This window comes from Mytilus galloprovincialis, chromosome 4 (assembly GCF_965363235.1).
Source record: "Mytilus galloprovincialis chromosome 4, xbMytGall1.hap1.1, whole genome shotgun sequence".
In the NCBI taxonomy this organism is placed as follows: Eukaryota; Metazoa; Mollusca; class Bivalvia; order Mytilida; family Mytilidae; genus Mytilus; species Mytilus galloprovincialis.
In genome coordinates this window covers 44381480-44400398 of record NC_134841.1, presented here as the reverse complement: position 1 = coordinate 44400398, position 18919 = coordinate 44381480, and the positions used below count along the sequence as shown (strand labels likewise).

The window sequence follows — 18919 nt, the reverse complement described above, 5'->3', positions numbered from 1 at the left end:
CCACAAAGTGGAAAGGGATTAATATAAGTTGCAAAACTTGTTTCCCAATCCACTATAATTTGCAGAAGGATCTAATTGTGTTTTTCCCCAGGAAATCAGGATACAAGGTCTAGAGACAAATTAAGTGTATATAACCATCATAGGTCATTTTATGGCCTTCATCAGTAAAAAAACCCATACCCTATTAATACATGGATATGGTTGGTTTTTTTTTTTAAATCCTTTTATTTAAAGACACTTTGAGGGGTCTATATGTGGCCTTTTGCTAGGTAAAATTCTGTCCCAATTTACTCTTATTTGTCAGTGACAATCTACATTTCCATTACCTTCATCATTGACTGCCTCTATTACAGGACCTTCCTATTGTGTGTATTGTTATTTGGTTCTCATCGTGAATATGCATCAAATACTTGCCACTGGACATTAAGCAACCAACAATCAATTAATCAATCATTCAGTTGCACTACAAACACAAATATAGTTTAATATCTAAAATATGGACATATTTTGAAAAGATGGAGTGTTACAATGTGCCAGGCCACTAAAATGTGAAGGTTAAAAAAACAATTTCTATATCAATATTTATTTTTATTTCAGCATTTAAAAATACTTTCATTATACACATTAGCTTCAACAGCAATCAGAAAGATACATAATGCCACTCACAAAATAAATTAGTGTGCATTACATACAAAGCAGTCTGCAAGTTTCTACTACTTGTAAATGACTGACAAATGTTTTGTGAAGTACATCTCATGTGGCTTAATGGACAACCTGTTTTATCAATAACTGACAAACATGTTTCTTTTTTTTTCTCAAATTGTCTAAATTTATTGTTGAAAAATAATTTGTTGCAGCAAGGAAGTGAGAAAGAAAGAAAAAAACAATAAATAAACAAAATGTTTAGTTATTGTTTTTTATTGACACTTTTTTTATGGATAAAAGTCGAAATACATTGGAGGTTAAATAATTTTATTTTTTTTAAATACCATAGAAGATGAATTCTGTGCCTGATGAAAACCCACTGAATTGTTCATGTGTTGTAGCGTTACTAAAACTAATGTCATACAATTTTGAGATCTCTTTTGCAATATCAACATGAATTCTTTAAAAAAAATAACCTGATCAGTATCTACAAAAAATCTTGTTTTGTAGTGAAAACTGAACAGCTGTGAAAATGTTGTAATTTTATAGATATCAATGACAAAATATGTTTATGATGGACTGAATGAATGTAATTAAGAGCAAAACACCTTATTTGTTTGTCATCTTTTAGTATAGAGCTCATTAATTATGCAAAGTTTTATAGTCACTTCACAAGCCATGACATAGAATGTCTAAAGCAGAAATAAGAAAGTTATAGCTTTAATTTCACATCAGCATTCAAATTAAAATTAAGATCTTGTTCAAACTTAAATAAGTAAAATTGAATCCAGTGGAGAGGGCTTACATATGCTATGCCTGTTGCCCACCCCAATTCAATTTATCAGAATAAAATACTGTTTAAACTAAATTGAATTCATATTATTTGCCTGATGCATTCTTTTTTTGACAGATTATCATTATCCAGTTGTAGAATTATCAATTTAAAAGTTTTTTTTTCAAATTTTTATTATTTTAAAAATTTCTTCTTTTACTAAACTATCATAGATAAAAAATAGTTTATAAAAATACAAAAATGCGCATTTTACATGCAAATGCTAATAATTCATATAAAATAAGCTGCCAGGCTATAGGAAAACCACAGGATTGGGATTAAGATGCCGTTACACTTTTTGACTTATAACACTGTATACACTTTTGTTTCAAACCTTCTTGAAGATGTTATAATAATAAAGATATGTAATATGGTTGCTAAGATAAATTTCCATTAAACATACATTGTTTAGTAAGAAAAGGTAAATATCAAACAGGTATATATTATGCCAAAAATATGATCTTCTACAATGAGAAAAGACTCATAACCTTATGCCAGCTATAAAATGCCCCCATTTAACCAAAAGTATAAAATTCAGGAGACAACATTTTTGTTCTTTAATGAATTTGATGTTCACAATTCTTCGATAATCTCTTTTTAATTCATATACAACTTGTTTTCTTTCTTGACAATTTTTTGAAATACTTTGTCTCAAAATAATGCCATAATTTCCAATATGCTTTAATTTACTTCTATTTTCTACAACCCATGAAAACTCATTTCTGTTCCAACAACAAACATGAAAAAACATGTACTGTGCCTTTAACATTTACCAATCTCTAGATGTTTATTTACTTTAAAAATTTCAAAAACAACTTTCACTTTTAAGCTTTTTAATTGAGTTGATGTAAGCTATAAAAAAATATGAAGGTTTGAACTTCTTAAAATATATGCATAATTTTTATGAACTAAAATACAGTGCATACTTAATATAAATAAAAGCAGATGTGGGGTACATGTATAAGTCAATGAATCAAAAATCAAAAACATAACAAATATTGACCGTTTCTCACAAATCACTTTTTAAGGTAATAAGGACACACAGCAAAACAATTAGTTAATATGCATATAAAGTATCTAACACCTTCTTCTGGAGGACACCCGTCCATAGACCCTCAATTAGATTAAAGGAAGGGCTTATTCACTATTAATTGTTAGAAGTCGACATTTAACTTGAATAAATGAAGGAACTCTATTGTCATTTTGTTAACTGGAGTTAAGATAGACATGTTGATGCAATCAATATACATGTAACAATCCATTATCAATATTCCCATTTAATATTTACAGTTCTGACTTTACATTGTCTTTTGTCTCTTTCCCGTCCTGAGATGTTTGTGAAGTTTGTTTCTTGTCCTCTGATGGAACTGTCTCTTGTGACATTGTTTCTTCCTTATTAGCATCTTTTAACTCAGAAGTTTCTTGACTTTCTGTATCTTGCGACATTTGCGATTCTTCATTCGCATCTTGCGACATCTGTGAATCTTCTGTCATGTCCTGTGACATTGGTGTTTCTAGATTTTCCGTATCTTTGGATGAATTATTTTCATCAGCTTCCTCTGGTGTATCATCAAAGCCTTCTGGCAGCGGTGTTCCTGTTTGCTCACAATATTTTTTTGTTATAAATTTAAATATAGATTTCATACTTGTGTATGAGGTTAATTCATGCTTGTCTGTCCCTGTTATAAAAAATAAAAAAAATAACATTTATTTAGAGATAAAAAAAACCCACAATAAAACAAATTGTGCAGTCGATATAATAAGTAATTGTTAAAATTCAAAGATTTAAACATATCACATGAACAAAATTGTAATTATGTGCATGTATCATGTCAGGAGCCTTATCAGTGGTTGTTAAAGGGCAGGAGCCTCATTAGTGGTTATCAAAGTTCAGGAGCCTCATCTGTGGTTGTCAAAGGTCTTATAACAAGTATGACACTTGGGTTTAATGTTCATGTTCCCCTCAGTCACTTAATAGCCAGAAAAGAAGCACTTTAAATTATCTGGAATGTTCTTCTTATAATTAGACAATAAAAAATCTGCATAGCTTATATATATACATATATATATATTGATGCATCAACAGCTTACTGGAAAATATAAATTATTCAAGGTTCTATTGTACATTTGAAAGTACATAAATTGTTTTTGAAAACTGATTATGTCATCATGTTCATTTTTTCAATGTATATGTTTGCATTTTGTTTTATTTTCATGATGAGGGCCTCAGGGAAGATTAGTTATATAGCTAACTGTGTAACCCTCTTAAAATAAAGCATTGTTGTTGTTATGATAGTTTCTACTTTCCATTGAATAAAAGTATAGCATTTAAAAAAAATATTAAAAAACCCATATCATCTTCTTTGATAATGCAAAGCTGAAAACCACAAATTAAAAATGAATCAAAGGTTTTAGCTATTTTAAAAGGTCACAAATAAAAGTACTTTCAATTCCTATTTTCTTACCTGCTGAAAGAGTTGGGGTATAATCTACATGTGTCTTTAACTTTGTGTCTAATTTATCATAAGATGATGCCCAATTTACACCTCGCTGAAATAAATCATGGCATGGATAAGAAATTCAATGATACAATACACAGACTATAAACTGCTTGAAAAATAAACCTCAAAATGGAAACAGTAATTTGTTATAGTTTATATCAAGCTTAATAGAATTGTATATGTTATGTGTTCTTTTGGAAGAAAAACATTCCAAACATTTTTAAAACATGATTCATTTATAATAATAAACCTCAACATTGTGAATCCTTTAGCGGCCTCTGTGGCCGAGTGGTCCAAGTAGTTACTACTGAAATCACTAGCCAGTCAACACTAAGGTTGTGAGTTCGAATCCCCGCTCGTGTGGGTGCACTCGACTCCAATCTTAATTGAATAGGATTGTCAGTTTTGCTATAGAAGGTCAGTGGTTTTCTCCAGGCACTTAGGCTTCCTCCATCAATAAAAACTGACCGCCATGAAATAGCCTAAATGTGGTGCTTAAAAGTGGCATTAAAACACCAAAAATCAAATCAAATCTGAATCCTTTATGCTGGAATCAAATGCATTGTGCATTACTATACTGGATACTAGTACATGTAGTATAAGTGATATACAGATGGAAAATATCTTATGTAAAGATAAACAGACACTTAAAAATGCTCAATCATAACAATGCAATCTAGAAATTTCAATTAAGTTTTTCGCAAGATTTTTTTTCTAACTCATCCCCTTTTTTTTATAAGTTTGTCCCCTGTACCTTATAATGTTGCTTACAGGGAGCATAACAACTCAATCATTATAAAATGATACTTTTCCACCTAAACCATAATTTTACCTCGACAAAAAAGCTGACTGTCTCCTCTGTTGTTTCTTGATGTTGAAAACTGTGGACAGAATCTGTAAAGGCCATAGCAAACACTCTCTCCTTAAATTGCTTCAAGAAGGTGTTCACCTAAAAATGAACAAAAATGCACATCCTCTTATTAAAGTTAGAAAAATACTATACTTTTCACACAGTTTTCAAGGCTTGTCAGTATTTGCTTGCTAATATGATGATGCTTTAAAACAAGAGTTGTATTCATCAAAATATGCTTGTATTTCAACAGTTATATTTTCCCCAGTCCATAGTTATTTTACTTTTCCCCATTATTTTTTTATATAATCGCCCAATGTTGACATGTTCTCAACTTTCATTTGTCAAAATTCTTTTATCGAATGAAAACTCTTGCTATTCATAATTTTTTACATTCATGAAGCCTTAAAACTATTGAATTTTCAAATTTCATTTCTTTGTCTTATTTGAAATTTGTGGTAATTTTTTTTTATAAATATCAATATGTTTTACTGTTTATTAAATTTATTTTGATGCTAATAATACAGGGTAATCATGTATCTATGCCTGATATGAGGAATGCTCTTTGGCTCAAAGGGACATTATCTGTCCAATTCCTGTGCACTGATTTGACCTAAATTCTAATGTATTTGATACATAGCATACTAAAACATATATCCCAATTGCGATAGCTCCAACAGAAACAACCTATAATGCATAGGCTTGTTATAATGGTTCAGTAATTTGTGTGTACTTGAATATAGGCGACATCTGAGAAACCATCGAGATGACCACAGCAAAATGCTGATTGTTATATGACTTGTCATAAACATAAAGATAAATATAATACAGATCCAGGCATGTGCAAACATTTAACAGTAATTTGCAAGTTCTGATTGTTTCATGTCATTGATTAAAAAAAATCTAAATCATCATTTTTCTTGATTAAGAATAAATTTTGGGTGCAGAACCAGTCAATGAAATAGGCTTCCCCATCGGGCCCATGGCTCCCTTAAGTTTCACTTTCCAATGAGGACATTCTTTTCTTTTTAATAACTGAACATTCTTTATTTTCCAATAGCATTGGACGAACAGTTCACATGTTATTGCAAAGAAAAGACACAAAGTGTCATTTCCAATCTGTATAGGACCACTGGAAGTCATGGTTTAAAATCAACAAAGTCAATCCAGTACTCTGCAAGATTGCATAGGTTAGTTGAAAAAACTTACCAAATTTAAAACACACACACCACCATAACTGTGAGCAACAATGGCTATGTTTTTAGCATGGGCAGGCTGAACAAATGTTTCCCATAAATATGTAGTATGTTTTTCAGGACTCTCACTTCCCTATAAGATAAAATGATGACAATAATATTGATCAGTTCATCTAAAGATTATTCTATAATTTTTTCAACATTTTCACTATATTTTACAATAAAAAAGTCATTAGCTGTCCAGGAATCTGTTTCACAAAAAAAACTTACGATTAAGATTGATCGTAAGTATACTGAATTGTTCTTAACAGAAAAATTGGTATATATTGAAATAAATGAAACACAGTAAATAATTTTAATATTTTCTATACATGTACTGGTATACATGTACCAAGTAATTTAAATTTGCGGAGACTAAAGTATTTATCTTTCATGCCATACGATACAATAACAGCTTAAATACAAACCCTTATTTTCTTTTTGGTTTTGCCTACTTTGGCAGTATTAATATTGGTATTGGCTACTATTACACCATAGCCATTAGACATGGCCCATTTAATATATGGAAGCTGTGTACCACTGGCTAGGCAGTCATTCATTATCAATCTGTCAATGGTAAAAACAGTGAAATTTAAGTTTTTCAAAAGTAAAAAGTACCTGGTCCCCATGTGTTGCCATAAATAGAACTTTTAACATGCATGGATATCAAATGTATGAAGTAGGTAATGGAATATAATCTTTTATTTATTTTTTTTGGGGGGAGGAGGCCTCCCAAATTACTTTCAAAGTACATTTTAATAGTTTTGTTGTAGAAAAACAAAAATTATGGCAAAAATGAGTTAACCTTCTCCAAATTTTCCTTTCAAACCAGTCAGTTAATTAAATTCACTTCAATTTCTATCAACAGCTTTATTTTAAAGACTTTTGCGAGTAGAAAAAAAAGCAAACATAAATCGTTGCACAGATTTAAAACTTAGATCTTTTCTTATCTAACTACATTAAATGAATTTGAAAATCGTTAAATTGAATGGCTGTGAAATAGGCTAGAAAGGGCTAAATGCAAAATGAAGTATCCACAAAAATAAGTTGGTTTATAGTAATATATCTTTAGAGTTGATGTCCTCAATAGCTAAACAACTAAGACATAATACTCCCCATAGTAATATACTTTAGAGTAGATGTCCTCAATAGCTAAACAACTAAGGCATAATATAATAATATATCTTTAGAGTTGATGTCCTCAATAGCTAAACAACTAAGACATAATATAATAATATATCTTTAGAGTTGATGTCCTCAATAGCTAAACAACTAAGGCATAATATAATAATATATCTTTAGAGTTGATGTCCTCAATAGCTAAACAACTAAGGCATAATATAATAATATATCTTTAGAGTTGATGTCCTCAATAGCTAAACAACTAAGGCATAATATAATAATATATCTTTAGAGTTGATGTCCTCAATAGCTAAACAACTAAGACATAATATAATAATATATCTTTAGAGTTGATGTCCTCAATAGCTAAACAACTAAGGCATAATATAGTAATATATCTTTAGAGTTGATGTCCTCAATAGCTAAACAACTAAGACATAATATAATAATATATCTTTAAAGTTGATGTCCTCAATAGCTAAACAACTAAGGCATAATATAATAATATATCTTTAGAGTTGATGTCCTCAATAGCTAAACAACTAAGGCATAATATAGTAATATATCTTTAGAGTTGATGTCCTCAATAGCTAAACAACTAAGGCATAATATAATAATATATCTTTAGAGTTGATGTCCTCAATAGCTAAACAACTAAGGCATAATATAATAATATATCTTTAGAGTTGATGTCCTCAATAGCTAAACAACTAAGGCATAATATAATAATATATCTTTAGAGTTGATGTCCTCAATAGCTAAACAACTAAGGCATAATATAATAATATATCTTTAGAGTTGATGTCCTCAATAGCTAAACAACTAAGGCATAATATAATAATATATCTTTAGAGTTGATGTCCTCAATAGCTAAACAACTAAGACATAATATAATAATATATCTTTAGAGTTGATGTCCTCAATAGCTAAACAACTAAGGCATAATATAGTAATATATCTTTAGAGTTGATGTCCTCAATAGCTTAACAACTAAGGCATAATATAGTAATATATCTTTAGAGTTGATGTCCTCAATAGCTAAACAACTAAGGCATAATATAATAATATATCTTTAGAGTTGATGTCCTCAATAGCTAAACAACTAAGGCATAATATAATAATATATCTTTAGAGTTGATGTCCTCAATAGCTAAACAACTAAGGCATAATATAATAATATATCTTTAGAGTTGATGTCCTCAATAGCTAAACAACTAAGACATAATATAATAATATATCTTTAGAGTTGATGTCCTTAATAGCTAAACAACTAAGGCATAATATAATAATATATCTTTAGAGTTGATGTCCTCAATAGCTAAACAACTAAGGCATAATATAGTAATATATCTTTAGAGTTGATGTCCTCAATAGCTAAACAACTAAGGCATAATATAATAATATATCTTTAGAGTTGATGTCCTCAATAGCTAAACAACTAAGGCATAATATAATAATATATCTTTAGAGTTGATGTCCTCAATAGCTAAACAACTAAGACATAATATAGTAATATATCTTTAGAGTTGATGTCCTCAATAGCTAAACAACTAAGGCATAATATAATAATATATCTTTAGAGTTGATGTCCTCAATAGCTAAACAACTAAGGCATAATATAATAATATATCTTTAGAGTTGATGTCCTCAATAGCTAAACAACTAAGGCATAATATAGTAATATATCTTTAGAGTTGATGTCCTCAATAGCTAAACAACTAAGGCATAATATAATAATATATCTTTAGAGTTGATGTCCTCAATAGCTAAACAACTAAGACATAATATCCCCCATAAAAATATATCTTTAGAGTTGATGTTCCAAATAGCAAAACAACTACAACATAATACCTCCTCCCCCCTTATAATATACTTATAGCTTAGAGTTGATGTTCCAAATAGTATAACTACTACATAATGTTTTAAAGAAAGTACCTTCTTGCCCATTGTTCAGCTGTATTTCTAAATATAACTCATGAACACAACATGAACCATAAATAAGGAATACTACATAACACTTTACCTTCTTGCCCATTGTCCAGCTTTCACTGGCCCTGAACCATGGATTAATATCAATAATTTATCTGGATTACTCTGTGCATCTTTTGATTGGAAGAAGAAGGAAGTAGGGTCATCTGCTTCAGCATCTACCTACAATAGGTTATCTGCACTATAGAAAGATACAGTGACCACCGTGTATCATCGTACAGCGGATATAGGTACTTACCAAGCGGGCGTGAGAGATTTTGATCTTACATGGTAACAACAATTTTTGTTTTGTTCACATAATATCAATGTGTACTTCAATCTAAATATAATTGCTGTTTTAAGAAATGATTTGGTCGTAGGTTGATGATAAGTGATGTCTCATTTTTTCCCCAAAATAAGTGGGATTACTTAAACATTGTAAAAGCATGTGCAAATACTTGTCAAACAAGTTGGCCCTCGTCTCATCCGATATAATTCTATGTTCCTTGCAACTCTTTTTCTGATAGAAGGTTAATGTGTGTGTGTAAAAAGTATAGCTGTTTCAATAATTGGCATTGAAATCTTTCATACATATGTTATTTTTCGATATTTTATCCCTAAAGAAGCGTTGTGTACGGTGTTTAGCTGACCACATAAATCCTTATGTACGGTGCATAGTTAAGTTGTTGTACACCGTACACAAAAACTTTATTTTCATACTCGTTATTGCCCAAAAAGTTTCAAGTAATGAGTAATCACAGGTAGGTTTATGATTGATAACTATTACTTTTGCCCTGTATTAGGTTTCTTTCAGATAAAACATGTAAATGTCTCAACAACTGTATGGAAATTGAAAGTTCGTGTTGACATTCACAACTATTTGCGCATGTACAAGTTAATTGTTCTTACTAGAATATCAAAGTTGTTTTATGAATAGGAAAAAATCAATGCGAAAATTATTTGGAAGCAGGAATTTCAAATGTTGAGAAAGGTACATTGAATATTGATAAAGCAAAACAAAGTTTTTCGTTACCATTTAAAGTCAAAATCGATCATGCCCACTTGGTTAGTACCTATATCCGGTGTACTGATGATACATGGTGGTGACACAATAAAAAGCAATTTATATAGCTTGGTACATTTAGTTTTAAAAGCTATACATTCAAAGCTCTTATGATATCACAAAGATGTCTTTAATTTTAGAATAATAATGAAACTTTTGAATGTCAATCTCGGAAACTCATTGATGTCCAACACTTGTTTTACTTACTGGAATGCTAACTCTTTCTAAACCTTCTTTTTCTAGAAGTTCATAGATATAGTCTGTTATGATCTGTAATAAGAAATAAAGGAATGTTTAATGAGGAAGGATGTACACCATTAGGGCTGTTCCATAAAAAAAACATATATGGGACCCAGGGAAGGCAACTATGGGTGGATACCAAATATTGTGTTGAACAGGTTAAAAATTATGCAGGACTTTAAATCGCTTCTATGGATGGTCACTCTGTTTACAAAGTGCCTTCCCTGGATACCATGTACATTTTAATGGAACAGCCCTTAACAAAATGGTAATCATTGATTATTTTTTGGTTTTGAACATCACTTTCAGCACTGTTGTCTTTTTCATGACATCCTGTTTTTATTTGATGGAAGAAGCCAGATTGGAAGGAGAGAATCAGTGACCTTACGCAGGAAAACATGCAATCCTAGCCTATTAAAACTGAATTGGACACCCCTGCTATATGTGTTATTCAAACTCACAACCTCAGTGGTATATATGTAAGGGGTACAGTAGATGAACTTCTTATACCACTTGGCAACCGAGGCCTCCTGTTATGAAGACAGCTATTTCACAGTCAATGTAATATCCTCTAAAAGCTTGCCAAGACTTTTGATGACTTAGATTTATATGTAATAATGGTGTGTGTGTCTTCCATTGTAGACTGTGTGTATTTGTTGATATATTAAATAATTATGAAAAATATATAAACAAATAAAGTCTTACATCACCAATGGCCTCATATCTTTTCTGGTTGTATCTATGGTTATCTTCTTTTTCTACAAAGTTATAGCCATTGCCTGTTTCTATATTTCTCAACTGTCCATCTGAAGAAGAAAAATAATTCATTATTTTAAGATTCAGAAATTTTCAGTGTGTGTCTCATTGGGGTCTAAGCATGACGCAGGATTGGCTGATTTTTATGTAAAATGATTCATGAAAGTCAAATTATCAAGAGAGAAATCTGACAAGACAATAAGCTGGATTGTAGATCAGTATATATAAATTTTCCTGTAAGCAGAAAATGATATAATTTCCAACCCAGTTGCTTGAAACTTTGTACAGAAAATATTTTCATTGTTTTACAACAAAATTTGTAGTGAAAAGATCAAGATTCTTTTTCAGACCTAGTAAGCCCTGATTCTTTAGCTTGGTTTTACTCTACTTTATGTTCCAGCTCTTCAGTTTGGTTTTACTCTACTTTATGTTCCAGCTCTTCAGTGTTTGTTTTAGGTTTGCTTACTACAAAAAATTTACCTCATGCATCACAACTTTTTATGTTTTTTTGTTTTAAATAATCTTGCTAGGAAAAAAAGGACCATTACCTTCATTGAAATGGTATCCAAATCCTCCTAATGTCGTTGGAAAGTCATAATCTGCTAAAAAAATTAATGAATAATAAAAAAAAAAATTCATAAAGAAATTTTATCTAAACATTCAATGGTATTCTAAATTAATTTATCACGCTCTCTAAAGATACAAACACTGGAACTATGCAATCTATGACTCTGGAATGTCTCAACTCTAAATACATAATCAAAATGTAAAATGAAAATGATGATTTTTTGGGGTATTAGTTTTCATGAAATTTGAAATTAATCATGAATTTTATGGAGGTCTGCTTATCAAATTTTCAATTCTTTCCTATTATTTAGTAATTTTTACTGCTGTGGTTCTCACTTGGTAATGCATTACAATAAAATTACTGCATTTATTTGTCGGTCCCAAGTCAGGAACTCTACCTCTAGCCTTTGTTAGTCTTGTGTCTTTTTGTGTTTTTTTTTTTTATTTGTTAGTTTCAGAATTAAGTGTGACATCTACTGTCGATTCATTTATTTTAGTAGGTATCAATTTTTGTTGGCAAAGGAGAACTTGTATGTTCGATGATATTTAATTTCTTGGTTTACCTGTACCCACGAAATCCTTTAAAATTAATATCAAACGAATAATAACGAGTCAACAGTATTTCAGGAGCTAGTTTACATTATAATTTGTTGAGAGGCAAGCTGAAGCACGCCTCTTGGTTGGGGATTTTGTAGACCTGTTGGTGGCCTTGTGCTGTTTTCTTCTTAGCTCTTTGATCGGGTTGTTGTTTCTTTGACACATTACCCATTTCCATTCTCTATTCTATGTATATTAAATACTGGTATATTTACCTTCTTCTTCATCTTCAAACATTTTCTGTAAATAAAAAAACAACACTTTTATAATTCAAAGCATTGTCATGTCTTATGTGCCTGTCTTTTCAAATATTTTTTTAAAATTCTGATACTAACTATTTAATTTAGAATATCTAAAATTGCCCTTCAGGCTCAATAAGATAGTCAACATGGAAGTCCCTATTATTCTATATCTGCATGTATACCTATATCACTGATTACATTTTATTTAATTACAATGTTCATTTGTACATTAAAAATACATTGTGCATGTGCCAAAAAACAAAAATATTGTTAATGCATGTTAAAATTTCAATGACAGCTAAATTTTAATTTCAGCTAATGTTAGTTAAATCTCAATTTAAATTCAATAAGTAACTTTTCTAGGAATCCTTAGATTTTGCTTCATAGGATAGAATGCTAAAAAACAACCTACATGAACTATAGACTTTTGATTTACCCTTAAAATAAAATTTTAGATACTGATAGTCATAAGTTTATAATGGTACCAAAGTTGTATGCAAAATTTTACCAACATTTGTGACAAAAACTATTTACGATTCTTTGACCTGAATCATAACAAAAAATTTATTGATTTTTATTTAACATCAGTTTCAGCACTACTGTGCTATTTTGTGGCTGTCAGTTTATATTCATGATATTGGTGGAGGATGCCAGAGTGCCACTAACGAACCATGACTGTTAATCAAGATTGTAGTTGAGTAACAAGAAATGATATTAGGTAAAGCACACACTTTCTAAATATGCTGTAGCCCCTTTGTGGTTACTTTTTATAAATCTGTCTTAGCATATATTTAGAAAGTGTGTGATTTACCTTATATCATTTCTTGTTACTTTTAATACACAATTCAATAGACGTATTTACACTTGTATGCAAATTTGTCCACCATTAGGTAAAATCATACAGGTTCCCGTAAACTTTGACATAACAATTCAAAACAAGAGGCTGTCACAAGGACAGCAAACCGGATTTATTAACATTTATTTGTATCCTGCCAATATCACAAGAACCATAACTAATGAACGGTAAAAGTCAAAATCGTCATTATTAAACTTGACCTCCATTTTGTCATCAGTAACAACATATTAAAATTTGGGAAGCTTTGGTTGAACAGTTCATGCGTAAATGCAACAACATGAATGGAAATGCCATTTTTTTTATCTTTCAAGAACCATAACTCCTGAATGGTAAAAGTCAAAATCGTCATTATTGAACTTGACCTCCATTTTGTCATCAGTAACAACATATTAAAATTTGAAAAGCTTTGGTTGAACAGTTCATGAGTAAATGCACGGACACGACTGGATAAGCCATTTTTCAATCTTTCGAGAACCATAACTCCTGAACGGTAAAAGTCAAAATCGTCATTATTGAACTTGACCTCCATTTTGTCATCAGTAACAACATATTAAAATTTGGGAAGCTTTGGTTGAACAGTTCATGCGTAAATGCACGGACACGACTGGAAATGCCATTTTTCAATCTTTCAAGAACCAGTACTCCTGAACAGTAAAGGTCAAATTCGTCATTATAGAACTTGACCTTCATTTTGTTGTCTGTAACAACATATTAAAATTTGAAAAGCTTTAGTTGAACGGTTCATGAGTAAATGCACGGACAACATTTAGTTGCCGCTCTCAAAGCCGCCCTACCGCCCTGCCACCCAGCCGCCCGCCGTACATCCCCAAATCAAAAACCAACATTTTTGTCATAAAAATCCGGTTGAAAAACCTTTTCTATTTTAAATATATTCCACCTACAGTTTATGCATACATTAACACAATAAGTAATTACATTTCATATGTAAAATCCTGTCACATCACATGAGTCACATGATCACATGGGTTTCCCACCAAAAATATAATTTTTCATATGCTATATGTATCTTATATCACAGATATATCTGTAAATGTATCATACATTGTCTACTCTCAGCAATATTTACGAGTCCAATGCATTCTTTACACTTATTATTATAAATTTAAATTGACTGACAAATTAAGTTGAAATATTTGTTTTTTGCACCAACATATAAGGTATTGGGAATTGATGGGATGAATGTTAGCTATAATTTTATGAAGCATGATTTCAAAGCAAATCAGCAGATATACATATAAAATTATAAAATAAATAAAAGTAGTACCTTTCTTAAGAAGGAGTAAATGTTACCCATAGTCAACTGTTTTAACTGGTTTAATCCTACAATAAATATTTTACAAATTCTATATATTATTTTTTTTTAAAAAGAAGATATAAAATGTACATGTACCATCTTGACAATATAAATGACAATGATGGTTAATTTTCAAAAGGTAAAAAGGCTACACTTCGGTTGGGATGTAATAAAAAAAAAACAATGTTTTGTCATATGCTTGCTAATTAAGCTAGAAAAAAATCTTTTCAGAAGTTTTAAGAGAAATGTGATGAGGGTGGGCAAGGAAACCTTTATGAAAATAGTTTAATACATAATTGAATGAATTTTTACAAAAGAAAATTTAACATATATATTTTTTTTTTCGGAGGTCTCTGTATGAATCAGCATACAATTTACAAAATGTATGTGTAAGTCATATTCAATGTAAACTCTACAATGTACTATCAGTTAATGATCTTTTGAAGGTTCATATAATTAACATATTTATGAACAAAGCATTGTTTTCTTCTTACATTTGTACCAAATATAAATAATTTTTAAGCTCTAAAATGTCAAAGTCTTCACTAATGGTTCAATTAACATGAGAGGTGAACAATACATTTTCCTTTCAGTTTATAGTTTCCCTACCTGCTTTTTTAGAAAAGGGGGGGGGGTGTAAATGTATACTTTATTGGCACTTACAAATAGTTTCCCTACATTATCTTTTGACAAATGTGATACATCTTTACTACCCTTGGGAAAATGTCCAATTCCTCCTGTTTTATTATGAAAGGAGCATAATCCTTTCTCATATTTTTTAAACAATACTTTCATTAAAAATGCAGTTTGTCAGGTTGTGTACATGTATAGCAGTTTGGGCTAAAATAGCTCAATCTGGCTCTATAATGTACATTGTACATGTAAAAAAAATCAGATTACAACTACATGTGTCAAAGCGACACGAATGGCCCCGTCTCAACATTTTATGAAAAAGTTGAAAAATCTGCAATTTCAATAACACATGTGGACACAAACATGAAGGTAGTCTCACATATCAAAAATCAGCTGAAAATCTGGAGGCGTATAAAAATAAAGTCTATAACTGTGATTTTCAACAATTTTCAACATGTTCAAAGTTGTAAACCCTTAATTTTGGCAAAAATTAGCGGAGCAGAACGAAACTTAAACTTGATCTGTAACTCATCATGGTTAACTCGCATACCAAAAATCAGCCCAATATCTGAAAGAGTTTAGAAAAAAAGTCCGTATAACTGTGATTTTCAACAATTTGTCAAAGTCCAAAGCCCGTAATTTCGGCAAAAATTTACAGAGCAGAACGAAACTTAATCTTTTTTTTTTTAATTTTTATTATTTTCAAGATTTACAACAAATACAACACATCAAACATACATACAGTAATATTAGCGATAGATTTGAATATGTATTTATTTATGACAATAAACATTGTTGTAAATTAATTTTTTTTTCTATTTATATGAAAAAAAAAGAAGCAAGAAAATACAGAAGAAAACTTAATCTTGATCTGTAACTCATTATGGTAAACTTACATACCAAAAATCAGCCCAATATCTGAAGGCATTAAGAAAAAAACTCTGTATAATGGTTTGTTGCGGAATGACCGAATTTCGGAATTTCGGAATTTCGGAATTTCGGAATTACGGAATTTAGGAATGATGTTATTATTAACTGAAGGCTCTGTTCTGTTAGAATTATTAAGAAACTTAAAAGGTACAACTGATCAGTCATGAATTTCGGAATTACGGAATTACGGAATTTCGGAATTACGGAATTTAGGACAAGGGTAAAACTATATGCCACCGACAACTTTGTTGCGGGGCCATAAAAAATAAAAGAACAGAGTTCGATTGTTCCCTATTTTTCACATCATTTAATCTTTACAAGGGGAATAACTGAAAAAAAAATTGTTCCTTCAAACTTTTAAAAATATCTTAGAGCAATGAAGGCTTATTTGACAATCATCCAAAGGTTTATTTATCAATCACTGCTGGAAAAATGGTAAGAAAATTCGCTGGTAATGTGATTTTTATAATCTTTTTTTGAAAAAGGGCACAAACTTTAAAGTTATCACAAAGTAACCAAAATTATGTGAAAAAAAATCCAGATCCTTGACAAGCAGTAACAATATTTATGTCAATAATTTTAAAACAATTAAAATATTGTTAAAATTAAGAAAGGAAATGGGGAATGTGTCAAAGCGACAACAACCCGACCATAGAGCAGACAACAGCCGAAGGCCACCAATGGGTCTTCAATGTAGCGAGAAACTCCTGCACCCGTAATTAAGCGTCCTTCAGCTGGCCCTTAAAAAAATATGTTTACTAGTACAGTGATAATGGACATCATACTAAACTCCGAATTATACACAAGAAACTAAAATTAAAAGTCATACAAGACAAACAAAGGCCAGAGGCTCCTGACTTGGGACAGGCGCAAAATTGCGGCGAGGTTAAACATGTTTATGAGATCTCAACCCTCCCCCTATACCTCTAGCCAATGTAGAAAAGTAAAAGCATAACAATACACACATTAAAATTCAGTTCAAGAGAAGTCTGAGTCCAATGTCAGAAGATGTAACAAAAGAAAATAAATAAAATGACAATAATACATAAATAACAACAGACTACTAGAAGTTAACTGACATGCCAGCTCCAGACCTCAATTAAACTGATTGAAAGATTATGTCTTCATCATATGAATATCAGGCACAATCCCTCCAGTTAGGGGTTTAGTATCATACTATCATAAAATATATGAGAAGAACATAACCTGTGTGACTGTCATGCCAACAACTGTTTTTTTAACATGTTTAAATAAATGTGTTTAGTTCCGATGCAAAGACCCTAAAAGTGAATCAATATTAAAGCCAAAATATGCAATCTTTAATGACCTGACAACAGTATCGTAACTATATCCCTTCTTAATAAGTCTGTTTAAAGGTTTTGTAAGCTTTTGAGGTGAAAACTGACATTTTTGTGCTTTGTAAAGAATAATATGAGGCAGGCATTACCTGTAAATGGGGACGAAGTCTGTATGAATTATTATTTTGTAACTCAATTATTTGTCCAAAAAAAAGACACGGAAATACAGTAACGTTTCCGATTTTGGTTCTGTTGTTAGGAATTTTAGTTGTGACGTTATTTAAATTATGACGTTATATGCAATGTAAACAAGAAACGCTATCATTAGGTAACGTTTTTTCATATCAAGGAATTATTAAAAATGAAATAAGTATTGCGCGTTCCTTCCTATTTTATACTAGACTGATAAATATATATTTTACTCAAAGTTTCATACAAACGAGACCGGAAAAAGGAAGTATATTGTACATTTCTGCGCAGGTCCGGGATTTCAAAACATGACATAAAAAAAAATTGAACGATTTTGAGTTCATTAGTACAATGAAAAATTCGGGAAATTTTCCCAAATTTTTTTTTTATTGAATTTTTTACTGTTATTGGGGACTTCGTCCCCATATTACCATAAAAGATTGGATGTGAAATACCTGAACTTGACTTTCTATGATGTGCTTAAGATTAAAAAAATACTTATGCTGAGTCACTTAAGTGAGCACACCCTAGAAGGTGTACTTGAATTGGTCCATATTTACTTTGTTTTAACCAAGTTCTCTTAAAGAACTCTTTATTCAAACAAGTGTTCAACAAACATGACATTTATTTTTTTTTCATTTTTTTTAAAATTATATTTTGGACATGTTAAGTTTGCAAGTGCACATCAAACAGTGACAGGATAGTCAACCTAATGACGGTGGTCACTTAGTGGTACAAGTAGAAGTGATAGTTCTGGATGTTAGACAAATTGAAAGTAAAGAAACTGAAAGTAGTCACATATTGTTGAGATTTGGCTTACTATTCCCAAATCCATACAGTTCGACATCACTAGCTTGGACGAGACAATTGCTCCTTTAACAAATTTGTTTGCCACTTACACATTTTATTGTCCCACAGGATGCTAATAATGATAAAAACAACAAACACAGCAATTTCATAAGTTGGGAAATCTAAAAAGGGAGTAATAATATATATATCAAAACGTGATGGAAACCACTATAAGCACCACCGTTTGATTGGATTATCATTTTTCTGGTAACCTGTCTTACGGTTGAGACA

General features: G+C 30.7%; 1 protein-coding gene across 4 annotated transcripts; it reads right to left on the bottom strand.

Annotated features, from left to right (window-relative positions):
- Positions 1–567: 567 nt before the first annotated feature.
- LOC143072234 (cotranscriptional regulator ARB2A-like) lies at positions 568–18821 on the bottom strand. Of its 4 annotated transcripts, none has more exons than XM_076247077.1 (12): positions 18739–18821; positions 14760–14815; positions 12592–12616; positions 11761–11814; positions 11162–11262; positions 10424–10486; positions 9209–9336; positions 6492–6630; positions 6038–6157; positions 4811–4927; positions 3943–4027; positions 568–3156 (listed from the first exon to the last, which is right to left on the bottom strand). In XM_076247077.1, exons 2-12 carry the CDS (start codon positions 14787–14789, stop codon positions 2762–2764), a joined length of 1257 nt encoding a protein of 418 aa, XP_076103192.1. In that variant the 5' UTR covers positions 14790–14815; positions 18739–18821; the 3' UTR covers positions 568–2761. The 4 variants fall into 4 exon arrangements, with proteins under 4 accessions (XP_076103192.1, XP_076103194.1, XP_076103190.1 ...); XM_076247079.1 differs by having other exon boundaries at positions 11761–11811; XM_076247075.1 differs by lacking the exon at positions 14760–14815 and having other exon boundaries at positions 18739–18820.
- Between the last annotated feature and the right edge of the window lie 98 nt (positions 18822–18919).

Coding starts and splice junctions, on each gene's coding strand:
- LOC143072234 (XM_076247075.1), bottom strand. CDS start 18,798: ATGAAATTGCTGTGTTTGTTGTTTTTATCATTATTAGCATCCTGTGGG. Junction 11,815..12,591: donor GTTTGAAGATGAAGAAGAAG/GTAAATATACCA, acceptor TAATTTTTTTAG/CAGATTATGACTTTCCAACG. Junction 10,487..11,161: donor GATATGAGGCCATTGGTGAT/GTAAGACTTTAT, acceptor TTCTTATTACAG/ATCATAACAGACTATATCTA.